Genomic DNA, 22958 nt, shown 5'->3' with positions numbered 1-22958 from the left:
AATTAAATTATTAACGAGAACGACTTACTTGTGTTTGTTGACGGGGATAACCCAAAGGTTGACGATCAAAACTCTCAAATCAAGTAATCTCTTAGACTCAATTATTTCAGAAATTCCTTTATTTGTTTCTGGAGACTTCAAATAATTTTTAAATGGAATAAGGCACAATTTCGGTAAATGATGATCAAGACGGAATCACAATTAAGACTAAACTCCAACTTAAAGACTCAGAAATATAACTATAAAATCGAACTCTTGAATAGCGTCCTTACTCTTGGATCGCACACACAGGAATGAAAAATCGGGGGAGGCGAAGCTTGAAGAAAGCGTCATAGTTTTCTCCCACGCAGGGTCTTTACTTCTCCTTCGCACTTTAGCTTAGCCGCACTCTCTTTCTTACTCATTAGGCCTTATGGGCCTAAGTACGGTCAACGGCTAAACTGCAGCGTCGACTGTCGCCCCCGACAAACGATTATACCTAAGGGTGAGTGGTCTGACAAGGGTGACACGCTGGCGAGCCAAATGTAGACGTTTTTCTCTTATCTTTAATGGTGTAAGGTGCTATTTGGAAAATTGTGGATTTAGGGTAGGATCAAGCTTTTTAATTTTTGTATCTGCTCTAACCTGCAGATATTGAATTGTGCCTATGCTTTGAATTATTGGTATGGTCATGCGTCGTTTATTCTTGGACCACAATTGGATCCCTTGCACAACCTCTGCGGTGTTCATTCGATGAAGCAATGACGTTGCTTTTTCCTTGAATGTTCAGAACATTCAAGTTTAAGCATGGGTTAGGTCGGCTTTTCTCAAAAAAAATTTGGAAGCTATTGGTAAGCAATCGGCATGATTTCTTTCTCTTTTTTTTATATTAGGCTTGTTAACCTTCAGCTTGTTTCAGGATGATGATATGGGTTTGGGTGGATTGTTTCTTTGTTTTTCTTTCTCTTACCTTGTAAGCTTGGTTATGGCTCTGCTCCGCGATCACACAAACTGTCAAGGATGGTCTCGTACAATCTACATTTTGTTATTGCTTATTCTCTAATATTGATATTATTGTATATTATATTGTTTTGGGTAAAGGTCTATTTTAAGAAAAAAAAGGTATTTAGTTCTACATTTTTTTTTTTTTTTTTTGAAAGATAATATGAAAATATATTTTATTTTGACGAAAAGCAATGATGGTAACTTGGTTTTTTTTATATTAACTACTTACATCTAACTTATAGCTAACGTCGCAGTGTCGTCTCTTAAAAACTAGTGTCTAATATTTTATTGAAATCTATCTTCTCCATTTCCTTCCTAATTTGTTCTTCTGCTGCGATACTGGCTCTTGTCGGTCTTTGGGTCTCTGTATGTTGTAGTCTGGGTTGCTCTGTTCGTCGTTGTCTTTCTTGTATTCGGCGTCTGGCGTTCTGTCTGGCTATCTCCCTTTCTATGGGATCCTCGTTGCTGGATGACGTGTAGTCTAAGTGTAATGCTCTATGCACTGACACTGGTGTTGTCGTGTTGGATGTTGTTGAGCGAGTTGTTGCTTGCTCGTTTGCCTGTTCATTCATAGTGTAAGCTTCGATATTGTCATTGTCATTCTGTTGTGGGCCGTCATCATTGTTGTTAAAATGTTCAGTATTGTTAACATTATCGTCATTGTTAGCAGGTCTTTGGACGTCGTTATTGTCATTGCTGTCAGTGTTCTCGTTTGTAGCAATTCTGTCATCATTGTTAATGTCGTTATTGTTTGGATCGTCATTGTTGTCCGTAGAGTCGGTGTCATCAGAGTTCTCAGAACTGTCAGTGGAGTTTGAGTCAGTAGAATTTTTGGAAGTGTCAGTGTTGTTGCCAGTCTCTAGGTTGTTTGTCGGTTCGTTGGTTTCTACAGTATTTGTTTCTTGGTCTGTCTGTCCGTTCAGTTCGTAATCGCGTAGTAGTTGTATCGTACCTGTACTTGTCCTGTACGGTTGTCCTGTATATTGTTAATATGGATGTGGCATCGTCAGTCCGTTGATTGGTAATTCTGAAGCTCTTAGTATTGTTCGATCCGTATTTATTCAGTAATGTCATAACAACAGGTAGTTTCCCTGGTGGGCCAAAACGGATGGTGACGTGTCTTGAGTTCTCATCAAACTCAACTGACTCGATTATGGTCTTGAAGATTTGGGCCATGTCTGTAAAAGAAGATATGCAAACTCGTAGAAGAGGAAAAAAAAATTTAAACATTTTCATTGAGTGGGGTATTCATCAGTCATATTATGATCAATCATTCATTCTCTCATTCACACATGTTAATTGGTCCTGACTCATTGCTTACTTTTCTAATCTATAATCATGTTATTATCATTTAGGTCATCATGTATTACTTTGAGGGTCTCGGGTGTTTCGGATTTATGTTGATTCTGGGCATTTACTCTGGCATTTTGTACTGAGTTGCTGGCAACAGGATTTTCTTCTCTGTTTTGTTTTTGGCTCTCCAGCCTGGCTATTTTTTCTTTCAGCTCCAATATGGTTTCTTTTAAAGTTTGTAGTTTATCTAGAGGGGCTTCATCAATTTGTTCTTGAGACCATTTTGCTTGTTTTTTGCAAGTTACGTCGTGCAAGCTGTATATTTCTGCTTCTATCATTCTCTTGCATTTTTCGTGGAACTTTGTGGTGGTGTTTCCTTGTGCAATGCGTGGGAGTCTTCTTGGCTCTGCAAAGGTTGCCTTGTATATCGGGTCACTTTCTTCTTTTGCAAATCTGGCCTCTTCTTCTGTGAAGTACTGCACATATCCATACGCTAGGCGTCCTTTCCTGTCTCTGACCGTCTCGTAGTAGGCTAGGGTTCCAAATTGCGCAAATTGTCTAAAGAACATCTCGTCCGTTTCTCTGTCATTTCCGTCCCAAGGGAGTAGGCAAAACAATCAGTTTCTGATTACTTGCGTTTGTGCTTGTTGGTTCACTACGTGGATTTCAGATCTAACTGTTGGCTCTTCGTTCGGAATAAGGTCGATCAATTCTCCCATTGGTACTCTGGGGTTTGTGGTTGCTGCGGGGTCCTGGTACGGTGCTGCTCTTCTGTTGTTTCTCTTCAATTTGTTCTGTTTTGCTAATAATGATCTGAGTTCGTATGCTCTTTGTGTTTCTCTTTCCGAGCTAAATGATATGGTGATCTTCTTTGTCTCTCGTTCGTATCTGTGTTTTTCTACGTAAGCGTTTTGAGTTTCTCCTATTTTCTCGAATTCTTTTACTATGTTCGATAGTGGAATGTCTACATCACAGAACATTGATATGGTGGTTCTTGGTCTCGACTCCATTCTGTTTCTTTTCCCTTTTTTTTTATTCTGTAATTAGATTATGTTATCGTCATTAATAATATTTGACTATACGCTGTTTGGCTATGTACAAGCTTCCTGTAAAAATTCATGCTTAAATTTTGGTTAAAATTTGGTGAATTATGAGTATTCTGCTTCTTGTTTTGGTAATAGTAACATTTTGCTTTTTGTAGTTTTACTTTCAAGGGTTTTGCGGTCTAAATGTAGGGTATTGGGGCTTTCGCGACTAATTGAGATGTTTTCGAGTTCGAATTCTTCATCATTTGAGATGAGTTTTCGTCTCTTGTCATATCTTTTGGGTGGTGGGTGGGCGTTTCTTTTGTTGTGCCATTGGCATTTGCCGAGACATTTCATTTTACGATTATTACTACTATTATTGCTATGATTGTTAATTAAGTAGTCACACTTCCGTATAGTGTTGTGTCATTTTTATAATTCTGTCGTTTATGTTCGCTTATCTCTTCTAACTGACTCATTATTTCGTGTAACGATTTTCCGTCATTATTAGCTGTATTGGTTGTTAATATCTAAACTATGAAATTCTATGTCGTTGTCTTCTTTATTTAGGGACGGGTAAATGTCTGTTATTTTGAGGTTTATATCTGGTTTGTATAAATAAGTGTATTCTGTGTTTCTGGTTATTTTTCCAGTTATTGTGGCTTCTGTAGTTGTTGCTATGCATGTAGGAGCTACGTGCACAATTCCTGCCTTTTTATTCTCTTTTATTGTTATTTTGGTTTCGTGTTTGTTTCGGCATATAATATTTAATGTTTCTGGTTCAACCGTGGAATAAAGCCATGATTTATCATATTCTAAATACGTCCATTGGGTCTGTATGTTCATCCTGTAGCGTATATCGCAGTGGTTGATTGCTTTCTGGCTGGGATTTAGGAGTAATGTTATCTTACAGTCTCTGGATTCGGGCACGTTCCTGAGTGCTCCTAGGATCGGGCATATATCTGCATAGTGTGTCGTAATGTTTGTCTCTGTTCTTCATTGAATTTAATATAACTTGTATGGTCGTAACTGATAGCTATATATTCATGGGACGGTTTTATAAAAGCTCGCCCTATTGTTTTGTTTTTCATGTTCTGTGGCACTTTGATTGGGTACATTCTGTATAATTGGTACGGCATTCGGTCTACTAGTGGTAGATGCAGTACGGCTAACGTTCGTTCGTTTTGGTGTATGGCATCGATATTCGATATTTTGGCTAGTTCTTCTGCTCTCATGTGCTCTGGTGGTATTGGGAATTCTAAGTCTCGACTCACTCTTTTTACGTCCATGTTCATTTGATGAAGCACATCTTGTTTCATGAGTTCTGGGTGCATTTTTCCTTCTTTTAGCTTTTGTAAAATTGTTAATAGTTTCTCGTTGCTTTTGACGTGGTCTAATGTTGATTCCAATCGTTTTACGTATATCATTATTTCGACTTGGTAATTAATTTCTTCCTTTTCTCGTAGAACACTTTTGATTGTTTTTGTTAACTCTCTTACAAATCCTTGTAGAACTTTGTGATGGTTGCTAGTTATGTTGTATAGCCCCTCGAATTTTGTTGAGATTATGTGATAATTGCTGTCTATCAGATGCACTATTTTGGTCTGATCTACGAAGAGCTGGTCTATATTTCTGTTTATATTCTCCACTTCGTCGTCGGTCACTAGTCCAAACAAACTGTTGCTTATACTTCCTATTATGCCTAGTGGCACTAGTCTTTTTGCTCTGATGCTTCGTGGATGTCTCGCTGTTGGATATTGGATGTGTCCTAGACTTGCTATTGTTTCTTTTATTTTTGCTTGGATATTTGTTAACTCTTGCTCTTTTATTTCTAGTAGGTCGATGGCTAAAGCGTGTCGGCATTTTCTTTCTTCCATTATTGTTTTACAGGTTTGAAATACTTCTTTGTACGAACTTCTTACCCTGAATGACTGCATAAAATCTTCCACGTTGATGTAAATGTTGAGTTTCCATGTTGCTCTTTTTATTCTCATCACTTCCAATTTTTCAAAATATATTCCAGGATTGGGGTTTATGGATTCTATTTGGTTTACGAGTTCACACCTGCTCTCGTTGAGTAGATTAAGTATTATTATTAAAATATTTAAAATTCTCATCCTGTAACATTATTATTAATTAGTCGAGGGAGTCTGAATCATTATCATCGGACATATCCTCTTTTTTTTTTTTTTTACTTGGCATTTGGGACTCGAAAGTTCATCGCCTCATCTACGCAAGCCTTCCACGCTGCCCTATCTTATGTCAACCCCACCCAAGATGCACCTCTCCGATCGATACCCACCCGTCCTATTTATACTAGATCCGCTTTTACGTTGTCCTCCCATCTACGTCTAGGTCTACCTAGAGGTCGCGTTACCATCGGCCTGCCCTTCATGACACGCGCTGCCGTACGGTCGTCTCCCATTCTCGCTACGTGCCCTGTCCATCCCAATCTGCGTGATTTTATTATTCTGTTAATATTTGGTGACGCGTACAGATTGTGTAACTCATCATTGTGTAGTCTCCTCCATTCCCCGGTTTCCTCATCTTTCTGCGGCCCGTATATTTTTCGCAAGACTTTATTTTCAAATACCCTAAAACGGTTGTCCGCCTGCTTAGTGATCGGACTTATCCTCTACCGGTTTTAATTTGTCTATATGTTTTTATATACGTTTGCCATTAGGGTATTCCAAAATGACATTTTTCCTACCTAAAAATTCAATTATTTTCAGTGGTTTATTCCTATAAGCATCAAATTTACTTACACGGGGTTCATTTCGCCTGTTAAAATTTTCATTTCTTCTAACCTTAATACTAAATCACGCATATAAAGATTATATGTTTTTAATTTTTCGTCAGACGGTATTCTCAAAGGGAAATGCGCTATTCGCCCGTAAACTAGTTCGAATGGGGTGAAGTTAGTGGCTGCATGTACGCTGGTGTTATAGGTAAACGTCGCAAATGGTGTTAATGGTCCCAATCGTCGTATCTCTCGGAGTATATTCTAATGAATTCTATAAGTGGGGCGTAGCTCCTTTCTAACGACCCATTTGTTTGCGGTCTATATCCTGAAGTGGTGAGATGATTAATTTTAAATAGTTTGAGTAGAGATTCGACTACGTTGGAAAGGAAACTGGTGCCTCTGTCTGAGAGTATGGCTTTCGGTGCTCCGAACTGGCTAATGATGTACTTTGCTAGTGCATCAGCTATTGTGGTGGCATTAAGGTTCTTGATGGGTATGGCTATTAAATATTTCGTTAAATTACATTGCATTGTTAAGAGATGACAGTTGCCTCTTGGAGTCATTTTGAGTTTTCCAACTGTGTCAATTGAAACTTTGTCAAATGCTTCTATTGGAGTGTCCGTGATTATCATTGGTTCTCTTGTTTTGAATCTGTCTATCTTCTGCTCTTGGCAGCTTGCACATCTTTGAATGTAGTCTTGAACATCATTCCTCATTCCTGGCCAATAATATCGTTCTCTTATTTTCTGGTAAGTTTGATTGATTCCCTTGTGTCCTCCTGTTAGACTGTCGTGAAGATGGCTGATTATTTCTTTTCTGTGTTTTTCAGCTGGTACTTCTGCTTTTCCGTAACACATTGTAACTCTTATTCCGCTTTTATGAAAATGTTTGTAAATCATCTCTAAGATGGCTGGTGACTCTAATTGGTCTAATATATCTCCTTTTCTTGCCACTCGGAAACTTTGAATTTCTTTGTTGACGAGTGTTTCTTTTAAATTCTGAAGCGCGTTGTTTAAAACTTCCATTTTGATGACGTTGAAGTATTTGTCTTTTATTATTACTGTGAATATGTGGTGCTTTTTAAATGGCGTGACTAAGACTTGTCCTGTTTTTAGCTTCTTACTTTTGATTTTTATTAGGTCTATGGCTCCAATTTCTACTAACAGTCTAGTTACAGACCACGTATTGTCACAGTCTGCTGATAGGAAATGAACAATGTTGTCTCTTTTGTGCGTGAGGCATTCTCTTATGGTAATTATGTTGTGAGGAATTTTCTTGAATTCTTTGGTTATGTGTGTCGCGGCATCCTCCGATTCATGATCATTTCCTGCTGGAGTGTAGTTTTTGTTTAGTGGTTCCATGTCTGGTGTGGGCAAGAGAAAAGGCATTGTCACTTCAGGTGGTTTTGAAAATCTTATATCTATTATTGATCCTTCTTCTGCTTCTATTTCACTTAACATTCCTAATTTTCTTCGATTACTGATTTTATCTCTCGGCGTGCTGTTGGCTGTATGACTGTCACTTTTTATTGTTGGCGTCACTGACAGCGTTCTTCTTGGTGGTGGCCTTATTATGTCAGTTACACTTTCAACGTCCGATTCGTTCCCTGTATCATCTTTGATTGATGTTTCTTGTAGTTTTTGTTGTGCTCGTTTTATTAGTTTTTGAACACTCTTTCTCCATACATCGTTCACATCCGCATCTTCGTCCGTATAAAATCGTGGATTTGATGTGTAAATTGCTTCGCGCACTTCATCTGGTACATGATCATTATCTGAGAAGTGCGAGGGTATTTTCATTTGTATTGGTGATTCGGTTGTATTGGTACTTCTAACCATCTCATATCTCTTCATGCTTTCTTCAAACTTTCTACTTGCTTCTTCTACTTCTTCTCTCGTGAGAGTTGTTTTGATCGATAGGTTCTTTATGGATTCTTTGTCGGTATTTTCTTCGTTCTGGGATGTTTCTACTGCACTTACTTCTATGGCGATGTTGCTTATGGTCTTGTCTTGGCTTTCGCCTGAGGAAAACACCTCTTCGTCTTGTGTTTCTCCTTCTGTTGTTTCCGACTCTTCTTGTCGTAATCCGCTATACCTGGGGTCAGGTATTGGAGGTTTGTCCAAATCACTGTCTTCATTAGCTGTGGATGATAGACATGATCTTGTAGATGGGTTAACTGTCATCGATGTATCTGAATCTGTAACGGTCGAACTTTCGGGAACTTCTCTCTGTTTTACAGTAGTAGCTTTGGATGTTGATTCTTCGGTCTCTGCTGGCTTTTCTGTCTTTGTTTTTCTTCCTAATACAGCCGTCTTCGGTACTTTTGGTATTGCGCATTGTTTGATATACTGCCCCACTGGACTTTGTGTTTGCGTGCGCCTTGCTCTGGTTCTCTGTGCTATTACGCTATGGTCTAGTTTAGGTGCTTCTTTATTAGTTTTGGAGCCTGTTGGTCCCCCTCTTCCTCTGGGTTTATTTGTTATGTCACCGGCTGCTTGTATTCTGCTTCGTGGCTGTATTGTTGCCTTGGATGATGTCGTGGCGCTTGCTGATGATTTTTCTTGTTTCTTTTGTTTTTCTTCTATGATCATCACCTTAATGCTAAGTAGATTTTTATTAATTTCTTCTTCAGTCATTTCTGGTGGGTTTCGTAATAGTGCATCAGCGTTTTTATTTAATTTGCCTGGTTTATATTTGAAGGTATATTCATATCCAGTGAATCTGAACATCCATCTCATTAGTCTCTGTCCTACTATGCTATCTTTTCTGCTATGCATCCAGTTCAGTGGTTCATGATCGCTCAATAGTGTGAACTTTCTGCATAATAAATATGGTCTAAATTGGTGCAAGGCATATAGTACAGCGAGACATTCTTTTTCTGTAGTTGAGTAATTTCTTTCAGCTTTGTTGAACGCTCAGGATAAATATTGTACCGGGTGATCAAAACCGTCTGTTTCTTGGCTGAGTACGGCACCAATGGCGTAATCAGAAGCATTCGTAGTTAATGTAAATTCTTTGTCGAAGTCCGGAAATTGCAAGATTGGTTCTTTCATCAAACATTCTTTTAGTTGCTGATAACTATTTTCACACTCTTCCGTCCATTCAAATTTCACATTTTTCTTTAGTAGGTCATTGAGTGGCTTCGCGATTTTTGCAAAGTCTTGTATGTATTTTCTGTAGTACCCAAACATGCCGAGTACTTCTCTCACATTTTTCGCATTTTTAGGTGTGGCAAGTTCTGCTATGGCTACTACTTTTTCTGGGTTTGGCTCTATGCCCTTAGCGCTTATAATCCGACTTCTCTTCTAAAGAACTCTATTTTATCTGGTTGTAATACTAGTTTCGTATATCTGAGTCTCTCCATCAAGTTTCTAATTCTTTGTCCATGTTCTTGAAGATCATTACTATATACTATTATATCGTCTAAGTAAACTAGCATTTCTATGTTCTGCAAACCCCTGAGTACCTTCTCCATTAGTCGTTGGAATGTAGACGTTGCATTTTTCAATCCTTCCGGCATTCTGGTATATTCATAATGTCCGTTTATTGTGGTGAAGGCCGTCTTGTAACAATCGTCTGGGGCCATTGGTATTTGTTGGAAACCACTTGCAAGGTCAGAAATGGAAAAGTATGTGGCTCCTCCCAATTGATCTATTATGTCAGCGATGTTGGGTAGAGGATAAGCATTTCTGATTGTCGTTTTGTTGAGCTTCGGTACTATCCATATTGGTGAATTGCATGGTGAGTTTGACTCTCTGATAATTCGGTCTCGTAACTTTTTTCTACACTTTCTCAAACCACTTGTTTGTGTTTCGGTGGATGCCTATATTGTTCGTATTTATTGGTCTCCAGGCAATAGGAATCTGTCTAGATAATCCTCTATGATGCGATCTACAATCTTTAATTCTTCTTTATTTAGGTGGCTTCTTCTAATAGCTTCTTTGACTCTCTCTAATCGTTTGATTTTATCGACTATAATTTCGCCATTAAAATCACTATCTGTCTCTTCTAAGAATTCTAGTTCAGTCTCGAACGGTATGAGTTCCTTGGCATCAACTTCTATGGTAACATCGTGTTCACTTGTATTTATTGCTAGCATTTTGCAGGTATTATTGTCATTGATCACTACTCCTTCTTCCAGAAATACGTCTTTGTTTCCTACATCTATTCTTGGGATATATCCTTCTTTTAATTCAGTTTTGATTAAATTAATTCTGACAACTTGTCTCGTTCTGGCTTTTATAATATGTTTTGTTTTCATGGGCACATCTACATTTTCTGACGCATTTATATTGCATGATTCCTTGTCATTATTTCTCTCCTCAAGTTATAGTATGTCACTCGATTTGTAAGGGTTGTGTGCTCTTTTTCTTTGCTCTCTGTATTCCTTTTCTCGCCCCAAAAATGGCATTGGATGCATTACGTCTCCGCTCACCATCAGAGCGATGTTATGGTAAGAGATGACAGCTTCTTCCTTCTTTAAGTAATTTCTTCCTAATAATCCATCGTGTGGTGTTGGAAAGTCGTCTCTAACTATGTGAAATTTCACTGGACTATTCTTGATAAGTAGATAAACAGATCCTAGAGTTGGTACCGTCTCTGCAGCAATCCCTCCAAGCCATCGTACATCTTGCATATTTATTGGCATATTGTCGTCTATGAAGCCTAATTTAACTAAATTCACCATTGCTCCATTGTCTATCATGAATGTCATCCATCTTTTGGTGGTCCCTTCTGGCACTCTTATTTTCACTGCTGTTGGTTTATTATTTTCCCAATGAAACTCTTCAGGTCCCGTGCAGTTGGCTGAACACATTCTTGAAACTCGGGCTGTTTTGTCAGGATCGTCATTACCGATGCTCTCTGTGCCCCATAGTTGTTCTGGCTGTTCTGATTTGGATTCTGCTTTCCTTGATTGTAGTTCTGCATCTGTTGTTGGTATTTGTGTTGATCTGGATTCTGCTGTTGTCTCTGGCTCTGGTTTTGTTCCTGGCTCGTCATTCTTTCTCTATGACGAGCCCCTTGAGAGTTTAAATTCTCTCTTTCGTTTTCATTTTGTTGGTAGTTTCTTCCGTTGCCGCCTCTCCAATTATTTGGATAATTATTATAATTCTCTCGTCTATCTGGACCACTGGGTTGATAATCTTCGCGACGTCCATTCTCGTGATTGAAGATTTGTATTTTTATAGTTTAGCAAATACTTATAAGGAGCTAAAACGACAAAATGTGATAAAGCATGTAAAGAAATGTTTTTCTTATGCCATTGCGCAAAACAAATCAAAAACTATTGAACTAGCAAATAGTCTTCGTAGTATTTCAGAGCATTTGTATGCTCGTCACGAAAATTGTGGTGATTGGTGCAAGCGCAAAGACACCTCACAATTTCAAACTGTGACACTAACAGACGAAAATTTATACTGCAAATTGAAAGAGCTTTTCGAGAAATATGCCAAAAATACAGGTAAATTTTCTTTTTCGGCATCTAGTCAAGCCAACGAAGCCGTAAATAATATAATAGCTCATAAGGCGCCTAAAAATATTTGCTACAGCAGAAGCAGTTCTGCAGATATAAGGGTTGCTAGTTCGGTATGCACTAAAAATGAAGTAGAGTCATCTATTGTGAAAATTAAAGATAAATTACATTTATCTGAGGGATTATTTACACAGAAATATATATTACGGTCGGATAAAATTCGACTTCAAAGAGCCTTAAGATCAAAATAAATTAAATATAAATTAAATAGAATTCAAAAAGTAAAAGATAGAGAGGCACTACGAAAAAAAAGGAAAGTCGTGAAGGAGAAACATACAAATCAAACTGTGAAATAAATAACCAAAGTACATTGAGTCCTGTAAACAAATTACATCAATTACGAAGTACACAATTTTATAATAATTATCAAATTGTTTATTTCGACTTAGAAACAGGTGGACTAGCCATGAACGATAGCATCGTTCAAATAGCTGCAAAGTTCAATAATCTTAAGTTTAGTATATACGTAATGCCTACCAATCAAATAAGTAGTAGTGCAATTGCAATTACTGGTTTACATGTAAAAAATAATAATTTATACTTACACGATAAGGAACTATTGAGCTATAGTTTGATTGATGCGTTGATCGCATTTAAAGCATTTTTAGATTTGGCAAAAAGGCCAGTATTATTAGTCGCTCTAAGAAGTTCTAGATGTTCTAAGAAGAGCAGAAACGGATCCAAGTTTACCTGTACATAACCACGCACGAAAGATTAGCAAAAACGTGCGAAAGAGTACTTATAGGAAAAAAACCTGGACATTTTCCATGTAGTGTTCCAAAATTTGTTGGATTCTGATACAAACTCTGATTTGGGTACAATGTACAAATTAGTTGCAAGAATACCAAATGGTCTTGGTGAATTGAGAAATCTATTGGAAAGTCACATAGCCAACCAAGGTCTAGTAGCTATTGACAAGTGTGGTGACTCTGCTGCTAATGTACGCATTCGTATTTGTTTATTATGCTACCTGGATTTATTGTAGAGGTGGTTTATAAATTGTGCTTTTTATGTTTTAACAGGATCCTAAGATTTACGTTAACCCGATTTTGAAAGTTCACAAGAAATATAATAAATTAGTACTCGTCTCATTTAGCAATGATAGCGGTTTTGTAGCGGTCTTAGATAAGGCTTGTGGCAGATTTATCAACACAAATTCTGTAACTAAGGCAGCAAATAGTAGTAGTAGTAAGTCTCCAAAATTTTTAGCTAAATACTGTGACGTACTGCTTAAGAAGAGCAGTAAGAATCCTAAAGAAGCAGAACTTAGAGATACGGTCAACCAAGTTGTAGGTTTTACACAAGCTAATATCTACTAATGCTCAATCAATTTTATTCATAAAACTAAAGAAAAAATTTATATTTTTTGATGGTTGTGTTTAAACTCATAGAAGACAGACGTGTATCAAACATTCTACAGCAACATGCTTGCAAAGAGATTGGTGCAACACATGTCTGCTAGTCATGATGCTGAAGCTTCCATGATATCGAAACTAAAGCAGGCTTCTGGTTTCGAACATACTTCTAAACTTCAGCGAATGTTTCAGGTTAGTTCAATAATTCCAAATATCTTGAATAACTCTGCCAAGTTTTCAACATAAAGTTTCTTCTATACTATAACTTTTTGATTTTGTAGGATAATGAAGTATCATCAGACTTGAATGAACATTTTCGGAGACATCTTACTTTTTCGGCGGAACCTTTGGATATAGATTTCAGTATACAAGTTTGTCAGGTTCATGGACATTCTAACAATCCTTTACGTTTTCATTACCAACGGAGGTATATTATAAATCCCATAATATAAGCAATTTTATTGTAACATTTCAATTGTACAATTTATTTATTAATTTTTTTCTTTTGTAGCTGGAGAGATTCACATTTTTCTACAGTTCTCAGCACAGTGGGAAAAAGTTAAATTGGTTGTACATGTCCGATGGTGAACTACATACTAACTGTTTAAAAATTGGTAAGCGTTTTTATTTGGTTAAAAAGCTTTTCTTCATTTTGTCTTAATGATTCATTTTTTGCATCACATATAAAATCTAGATAATTATTATTAACTGAAATCAATTTTATTCGAATGGACTTCTTCTTACAAGTAATTCAAATTCTACTGAAAGCAAAGTTACTGCTAACCAGTGATAAGTCTGAGCTTGGACCTAATTCAACAGTATATCTTTTTACTGGTTATAAAAAGTTAGTATTATTTTAATTTTTTTATGTGCATACTGCACATTACTATAAATGTACACTAAATTAATGGATTTTTTAAAATTTTTATTACAATTAGAAATTAAGAGTAAATATCAACATATGAAGATTGAGCTTAAAATAAAACAGGAGTCGACACATAAACACATAAATAAAGGAAGATCAAAAGCTCCTTATTCAAGCAGCTATTATAAAGCATATAATGCATGTTATAAAGGTATTTGTTGCACATACAAAATGATGCTAGTATTTTATCTAACAACTAGTGAACTAACTGAAATCTAGTGAAATCTCAAAAGTTCCAAGTTGTTATTAATTTTTTTTTTTTTGGATTCAGAAGTGTATAGATATTTTGATTGAAAAGGATCATCTGGAGCGAATGAAAAGCCAGAAGAATACCTGTAGCTATATAGCATAATCTTGATTCAGCAATGCGATTCAAAAGTCAAGAGGCAAATATGATCATACTCTTCAATTGTTACACACGCTTGAAATCGGCTGTGCCCAGAGATTCCTCAAATTCTCCCTAAAACTCAATGCACAATGTAAATATTATTAACGTGCAAGAAGACTTGTGCAATAATTATAAGTATATATGAAGTGAAATAATTAGTAGACCAATTGTATATCATATTTTTTTCTTTCATATTCTGTATACATCTTTATTTGTAAAGGATTTATAAAAATAGTAACATAAAGCATTTGCAATTTGATCAGTTAATTTATTTAATGAACATAGCAATCATACATTATCATTTGAAAATTTGATGAAAAAATTAAATCAAGTTTTATTGTATTATTTCTGGAAAATTTTAAGTTTAAATTTGTATACTGTTATATAGTCAGACTAAAAGAATCATAGATTTTAAATTCAACAATTCTTCTCATTTCAGTAGTAATAATAATAATAATACATTTTTTATGTAATTTTGAGTTAGAACAAGATTGTTTATTGATTTATTCTCTACTTATTTATAAAGGTAAAAAACGCCGCGTTGCTAAAATTCAATCATATCTATAGCTATTAGATGGCGTTAGTTGAGATTACTCTGTGCGAATGCAATCAATACGTGTAACATTTTGCAGAGTAGAACTGTTTTAACATGCAAACTCAAGTTTGCATGTTAAAACTTATGATAATAATCAATAAGTGAGTAAACAACTATATTAAGATTACAAATAAATAACAAATAGGATAGATTTATAAAAAAATTTACATTAGTTACTGTTTCATAACAACTGTGAAAGTTTTTTCACACACTTTTACATTTTGCATAGAATGTCATGCTAATTTTTTTATTGTTTAATTGTACAGCTGTTAGCTTCTTCTTACTTTTATGCAAATCATTGCATACCTTCCATGTATTATTCAATTTTCTACAGTAACCAATATAGTGCCCCATTCCTGGTGGAATAACAAGAGGAACAAATTCTATTATGCCACATAAAACATAAACATTTTCAGCTAGTGTTATTGGTGTTGGAATCTCTCGTAGGTCAGATGTTATATTCTTCATATTTGAATTTTGTAATAGAACATAAGCATCATCGGTGTCTATTGCTAAGTATGATCCTGTTGATTTTTGAAGCAGAGCACTCATTTTATTACAACAATGGCAATACACACTCTGGTCCTTAAAATATTCTTGCAAAGCTGGTTCTAATGTAGAATATTTATGTTCCTGAACTATGTTTATATTAGGTATAGGTATACTACATTTTTTAGTTTCATTCAAAAACCTGCAAAGTTGGCAGGTTGTTATCTCTTTCATACATGTATATTCTGACATGAGTTTATCAAACATATCCTTTAGATTTCCTTCACAATTAATCACACTATTTTTACATGCAAAGAGTGAATTCAAGATATGTGCTCTATTCGCATATAATGAAGCATTTACACCAGATATAGCAAAGTCATTAATTAAGCTTGCATAGCAAAGAGATTGATACGCTAACTTTTCATTTTTGTTATTATCTAAATAATCTTTAAATAATTGCACATTACAATACGTGTGACTCAGTATTTCCGTAATTGAATCAAAAGAACATGTGTTTGCAAATGAAACTTTTTGTCCATTAAATGAATTAGCAAAACATTACCATTTCGTATAACACCTTTTCCTTTAGCATTGCTTTGTGGCTTCTGCAGTTTGATCATTATTTCAGGATCAGGTGTAACATATGTTCCACGCTTTGGTAACTCTTTCTCCATAGTCTTACAATTACTGAGTGGCTCGTGGTTTACTGAGGAGGACAATGTAACATTGCTGTAAAAATTAACAAAACTATCAATTTTATCTATTTCATGACTTTCATCTACAATTAAATTTTGCTTGGACTCATTAAAATTGTTTTCTGGTATTTGGTTATCTTCCATTGACTTATTTATACAAAGCTCTTACCCTAATGTTTACAGTATGCAATAACTATGATTATGATGTGGGTCACTAGATTCTATGGACATTTGGTTGTCAACATTCGCTTCACAGTTTAAATAACTTTCATCTGCTATTACATCAGTTTCATTTGCATTTAACTTAGAATTTATAACTTCATTTGTATCAATTTGACTGTAACTATTCTTTGTTTTTTTCAGAAAATAAATCTTCTGTGCATCTTGCACTAGTTAATTCCTGAACATCATCACTTATTATTGAGTCTAAAGTCGTTTGTGATGATTCTGGAATTGGCTCTTCAACATATTTATTTTTCCATCGTTCTGTTGCATACAGATGCTGATTATCATCTTTATCCAAATTTTTACGGGGTATCATTTCGTGAGGCTTCAAATTGTTTAAAGCTGCCTGAGCAAGCTTGATATCACTATCAATTTGCCGACAAGTAAGTATCAATAGCTTGTCTTCTCTTATCGGTCCATTTTCACAAATAGATCCTTTATATTGACTGAAATAACTTTCAATCCTTGCAGAAGATGCTACATTTTCGGGGTTACCAAAATATTTATTCATTACTGATGTCCAGCAAGGGAATTCTTTGCAAAGCTGTGATAGGCGATTTGCAAAGTCAGGTAGGTAGTAGTCATTTTCTTTTGTTTTGTAATCCGAAATATCGAATGATTCAGACGTCTGTCTTTTTCTTTATTTTTTCAATGAATTGAGAAGTCAAACTTTTAGTCTCATCAAAAGTTTCTTTATTTTGAGTTTTCTTATTTTTTTCTTCTTTTTGTAAATACTCTATTTTAGTTGTTATATCTGAATCAAATCTGTGGGTTTTAATTTTATCTATAATGTAATCTAATGTATCATTATAGTTTCCACCACACATTTTACTGTTAGCTAAAAACAGGCTCTAAAAATTTTAAAAAATCTTGAAAATCATCAATTATTGTCATAAATCCGGTGCATCGCATGTAAAGATCCTTAACTCTAGGTGAACATTTAGAAAAACAAGGCCACTTAGATACAGCATGTTGTAAATGTGCTACATCAGTTCGAATATAAGTGCTTAGTTTAAATAATTTAATATTCGAATCTTCTTTTTTCAATAAAATTAGTAAACAGAGGTCATTGTATGTAGTGAATGTTACGTTATTATAAGATAAGGCTATAGAATGCTGAAGAGCCTTTCCCATGTCTGTAATCGCCTGCGATGGTACTTTAGCTCCAGACCTTCGCCAATCAGTCAACCAAAAAGTTAGAAAATTAGTATCGTTTCTTTCAGAAATAGCTTGAGTCAGTGGGACTAGCATATTGTTCACGTGGGACACTATAACGTACAAGTAAACATCACTGCTTTCACCACCAGGTCTATCAATTTTGAAAGTTACGGATGCAGTTGCATCAAAACATACGGGATGTTGTAAAAGCTTTTGAATTTGATTATGAACACTAATTTGTTCAGGGAACCAGAATGTAGTATAAAATTTATCATAGCCAATTTCTTTGATGAATTTATTAAACTCTGAATCCTGTTTAATCTTTGACAAACTGTCAAAAACTTTCGTTCCTGGGATGATTCCCAATAATTCATTTTTTTGTTGTTGTTGTGAAGCTTTCTGTAATACAGGTAATTTATAAAGATACGGTGGCACACAATCACCATGTTCCATATCTGTTGCTGCCACATCTCGCTGCCACTGTTTTGGTTTTTTATTTTTCAATTGCTCTTTTATTTTTTTTCTATGGGGACCTGCTAATCTTCTCTTTTCTGCATGAGGTATTCCTCGACTGTTCGTGGTTTCCACAGTGAATATAATTGATTCATCATTTACAGATGGTTTTTCATCGCAAATAACTTTTAATTTGGTATCACATGTTTTACAATAACCATCAATTCTAATGTACACTTCCATGTCATCTATGACATGTCTCTTAAAATTATATGTACATGGAAGATTTTTTTTCAAGATAAATTTTATTTACTATTATGTCAGGCCAACCTGCTTTTAATGCTAGACATTTGTTTCCATTTTTATAGAGCTGCTCAATTGGACTAATTTCTTCCCATTCTTTTTGATCGAGACTAATAGTAAACTTAATATGTTTCTGAGCATTGTTTTTTATTTTTACGGGTTGTATTTAAGATTCATCAAATTGATCAGAAGAATCACTGGGTACATTTTCATTGTCTTTAAATTCATCAGAATAAGGATCACTGAGATTATCCTCATTACCTTTGCTGACAGAAACTGTATCTTCTTTACAATTTTTGTACCTTTTGTAATCAGACAGCAAATTTCCAACACCTTTTTGTACTTTTATGTACAAATTCAGTGGTTTTATTGAATGAAGAGGTTGATTACAATTCAATTGATTGCAGATTTCAATCCAAACAACATCTTTTTTCTTTTTTAAAGAACCGTTTGAATAAATGTCAAAATTTATTAATTGTTCAAATATTTGTTTGTAACTAATTGCTGCCTTTGGCCCTATCATTTTTATAGTATATTATTTACATAGTATCTTCTACATCATATTACAGTTTTAAGTTGAAATAAAAGAAGTATTAGAAACACTTTTCTTTGTTTTTATATGGCGGCAAAATTTGAAATTCTTAATGCTTATTAATAAAAGAAATACATGTTTAATTTGAAATTAATTATTCAATAAGGATAATGATACAAAAATCTAGGAATTGAGAAAAGAATTCATCATTATAAGACTTTCAATTGTACGCTTGTTTTGGCGGCAAATGCGCGAATTGTGATTAGAGGTGCAATTTTGAGTAATATTGAACTTGACTAGCATTTAAAATATAAGTTTTGCTAGCCTTCGTAGAAACACGATTTTATTCGGAGAAATCTGAGAATTAATTTGTTTAAAATTAATTTGAAAATTCCATGCATTATTTAATTATTTTTTTGTTGCTCCTTGGATGCGTAGTTTTGTACTGAACTAATAAAGAGAGAATACTAGACCTAAGCCATAACTTTAGGAACTTGTCTATTATACAAATAAACTGAATGGTGTATTTTTATATATCTGTACATAGTATAAAACTTGTACAGATATATTTCATATACATAAGCAGTCGAATATCTTGGCTTACAAGGCCTGCTCACCAGGAGCTTAGATAAGCCAAAATATATGGGTCTCCTCATTTTGTATAACAAGCAAGTTACTATTTTTTTTTTTTTACAATGAAACTAAAATTAATTTTTTATTATAGCTGTGACTCATATTCCTGAAGAACATTGGATACCCTGACATGCTACCATCTTCATCATCATCATCCGTTTCTTCGTTTCTTCATCAACGATGGCACAACAGCAGCAGTTTCAGCGTAGCCACACAGCAACCACCAGATGCCACAGGAACAGCAAAACCAATTACAGCCGTTGTTGAGCAGCAATAATAGTCACAATCTACAGGAACCACCTAGCATTAATTCTAGCCTAATTAGTGAGTTGAATCACCTATTTATCGAAGAGAGGTTGATATATTTTCAACAGCCTCGCCCTGGCCATATGGAGTTATGTTTCATTGCTTTTTTTGTCATCTCTTGTTCTAATACTTTTGATAATACCGTGATGTTCATACCGCTGAATTAATTTACAGATTTAGAGTCTACCTACTAACTCAACAAATCCTCATTGGGAAAATATCAGTCAACGTTTGATGAAAGCTGATTACCATGAAGCAAAAGTAATAATAACACGCTCAAAGTGTCCGAGTACTGTTGGAATTAAGGAACTTATACAAGATATTATTTTCTCCAAAGGTTCTATGATCTGGATTTAAATATGACACTGCAAGAAATTTCAAAAAACAAGACTATAATAGAGGTTACAATAATTTACGTAGCTGTTAAAGATCATTGAGATACATAGGAACACTGAAGATATTTATATATACCAGATTATAACGAATAAGTAAAAATGACGACTGCAAAGAGCTTTTAATATTTATTTATGAATTTTTATTCTAAATACATTATATTTCATGGCTACAAGATCGAACTTTTAATAAATCTTTTAACATCAAATTAAATTCATTATAATACATAGTCTATTGGTTTCTCTTTTAAAGACATTGTAATCACTTCCCCTCAAAATATTGACACTACACATTCTCCTAAAATTAATTTTAAAATAAGCTACTATAGTAGCATTTATAAGCTTGTTGACGAGGAGCTTAAGCTCACTGCTAAGCTGTTTTTCGTTACAAATCTGCAGTTCCTCGATGCTCTCCACACTGATGCTGTCGATCATTATGAATTTGAGGATACGTGGATGTAGCAGCAGGTAGCAGCAACTTTACCGTACTGTAATACAAGAGATATATGCATTTCTAAAACAAGAGATATTTATGTTAAAATTTACTACCCACTACGTATAATGAATCCTTGAGACTGTTCCTAATATCCTAGCATCTAGAACATCAGTTTTTAGCTACTTTTTTGCATCGGGAGCACTTTTTTGAATCCACTATTTCAAGTTTATCAAAATCATAAGCTTTACTTACAATTTGGGCCATGCTTTTTGTATGCTTTATATCTTTTGAAAGCAGAGTTTAAGCTTGATGTTCAGCAAATGAAAAATTCAGCAATCCTTGAGACTGTTCCTAATATCCTTAGGTGGCATAAGCCCCAGCCACACCTTGGCAATCGCCTCCTTGTTAACCAGTGGTTGTCTCACGATACATATAATACATGTCCAGTTTCCAAAAGTGCAGAACTATAAGGGAATGATCAGAGCACAGTTCCAAGTAAATGCTTCCTGTTGCCTCAGGTGTTGTATGGCTCATTGATGCATAACAATAGTTTTATCTTGATGTGTTTTATATGATGACTGCAAGACAATGCGTACGACTGTTGCTCTCTGATTCACGTAAAAATGAAAATATAATATTTAATTATGACACGTTTATAATACGGCAAAGTATACAATATACAAGCGAATAAAATGTATTAACTATAGAAAGTTTTAAAAATAACGTTGTTAATATAATTACCATTGTATGTGCATCCATTGTTAACTTTAATTTTTATTTATTTATATTCACTATTATTATTTATTTAAAAAGAAAAATGTATAAGTTAACTTCTTATAAAATTTTTAATCATCTGCGGGACTGCAGGATTCGCTTTAGCTCCCAAAATAAAAACCCTAGAATATCTGCGCCGCGCATACGCCAAGACGCCGTGCAGTTCGGCGATAGATAAATTGGGTTTTATTAACTTTTCACAATTAATATTGCATTTTATGGATTTTTAGCTATGGTGCAATTAGATTCACGTATGGTGCTGTTTTTTTAGACTATAAGAAGTAACGAATTGTAGGTATCTGAAGAGATATCGAGGTTATAAGATGCGCGATCTTTACCTATTTTTTATTTATAAACTATGGGGGTGCTATTTATATAATTAATATTTTTGAGAAGTGCTATTAAAAATACATCTATACGTATTTTTATATATATATATATATATATATATATATATCCAAAATTCGTAGGCTGTGGTAGGGGGGGGGGTGGCATCGCTTCGCGCCTGACTTCACACTAGAGCTAAACTCCCTAGTCAAGTTTGCTTGCGTCAGCTGTCTGTCTCGGCTCGCGTCGTGTGCCGTGTATTTCGCGATAAATTGTTGACAAAAGTTTTGCAATTTATAAACCGTGCGTGCTATTTCGTACTACTTCAACGAAGGTGTGAGTGTGCTATTGCCGCGTTTCTGAAAAGGTGAGAACTCGTGGTCCAGGATACTCCCCAGTGCACGCTGTAGTCGAAAGTTACTCACAGCATCAGATAAGTTTTCTTTTATAATTTTATAATGCAGTCACTCGAGCAACTCAAGAACTGTTGCTTTGTGAAAAATGGTTTGTCTTTCTTTTTCAGCTTTCCATGCAGTCAGCAGTGGTTTTACTTTTCTTAAACACTTTCAAGATCAAGGAGGACAATGCTGACTTTGTGTGACGTCACGGGTATGTTTGTGCAACCAGATACTCTACCACTTTCTCTCTCACTGTTTAACTATTTATAATTTATATAGTGCTTCCAATAGATTGCGCATTCTGGCTTGTTAATTGTTCACTTTTATTCAAAGAAAACGAACCAAAACTGTGAGTCGAACCGTCTCTTGTGTGCTTTAAACCGTGTGTTTATTCTATGATTTAACAATAATTTATAGTTTGGCGTTCAATTTGCGTGTTTAACAATAGTGACCTTAAGCTATTCTCAATAATGCAAAAAAAATAATTGTCAAAATCACGTTAACTTTGCTAAACCCATGCTTCTACACTTTAAATTTTAATAAATTTGTAATAGTTATTTAAAATCATATAAGCTTTGTTGTTTATACACTTTCTAATTTGCTCTTTATGCTTTTCACAAAATACAGTTAGTGATCAATTCTTTTGTGTACTAATTCTATGGAAAATTATCGCGTCTCGAGGTCAATTGTCGCTTTTTGTTAATACCTACGGTTATTCATTACTAGTTTTCCAATGAGAAAGGTGCATTTAAGTCTAAACCCCTAGCTTCTGCTTTAATTTGTTTGAAATAATCAATTTTTGTGAATTTGACCAGAAATACTTTGCTTAAATTAAATCACACAACTGACTCTCATGCTCGTATCCACCTTTGACTGAATGATTTTGACTTTTTTAATTGAAAATAGTCACACCTCATTTTAATAATATTTCCTATGATTTGTTTATTAATTCTTCGTGCCTTTGCATAAACTTATGCTTGTAGTGCACGCGCA

At 34.9% G+C, this 22958-nt stretch overlaps 1 protein-coding gene and 1 pseudogene across 1 annotated transcript; one reads left to right on the top strand and one right to left on the bottom strand.

Moving 5' to 3' along the window:
- Nucleotides 1–1247: 1247 nt before the first annotated feature.
- On the bottom strand, nucleotides 1248–2160 carry LOC103317122 (putative mediator of RNA polymerase II transcription subunit 29). The gene is made up of 2 exons (XM_008213910.1): nucleotides 1954–2160; nucleotides 1248–1895 (listed from the first exon to the last, which is right to left on the bottom strand). Exons 1-2 carry the CDS (start codon nucleotides 2158–2160, stop codon nucleotides 1248–1250), a joined length of 855 nt encoding a protein of 284 aa, XP_008212132.1.
- Nucleotides 2161–11984: 9824 nt separating this feature from the next.
- On the top strand, nucleotides 11985–13496 carry LOC100115125 (annotated as a pseudogene).
- Nucleotides 13497–22958: the final 9462 nt, after the last annotated feature.

The sequence above is a fragment of the Nasonia vitripennis genome (genome assembly GCF_009193385.2).
Source record: "Nasonia vitripennis strain AsymCx chromosome 4 unlocalized genomic scaffold, Nvit_psr_1.1 chr4_random0002, whole genome shotgun sequence".
NCBI lineage: Eukaryota > Metazoa > Arthropoda > Insecta > Hymenoptera > Pteromalidae > Nasonia > Nasonia vitripennis.
The sequence above is the reverse complement of the archived record's forward strand: the minus strand, read 5'-3'. Positions and strand labels throughout refer to the sequence as shown.

Bases quoted from the DNA above. Each gene is read 5' to 3' on its own strand.
- LOC103317122 (XM_008213910.1), bottom strand. From the start codon at position 2,160: ATGGCCCAAATCTTCAAGACCATAATCGAGTCAGTTGAGTTTGATGAG. The intron at 1,896-1,953 runs GTACAGGACAAG...CTGAACGGACAG, and splicing joins TAACAATATACAGGACAACC to ACAGACCAAGAAACAAATAC.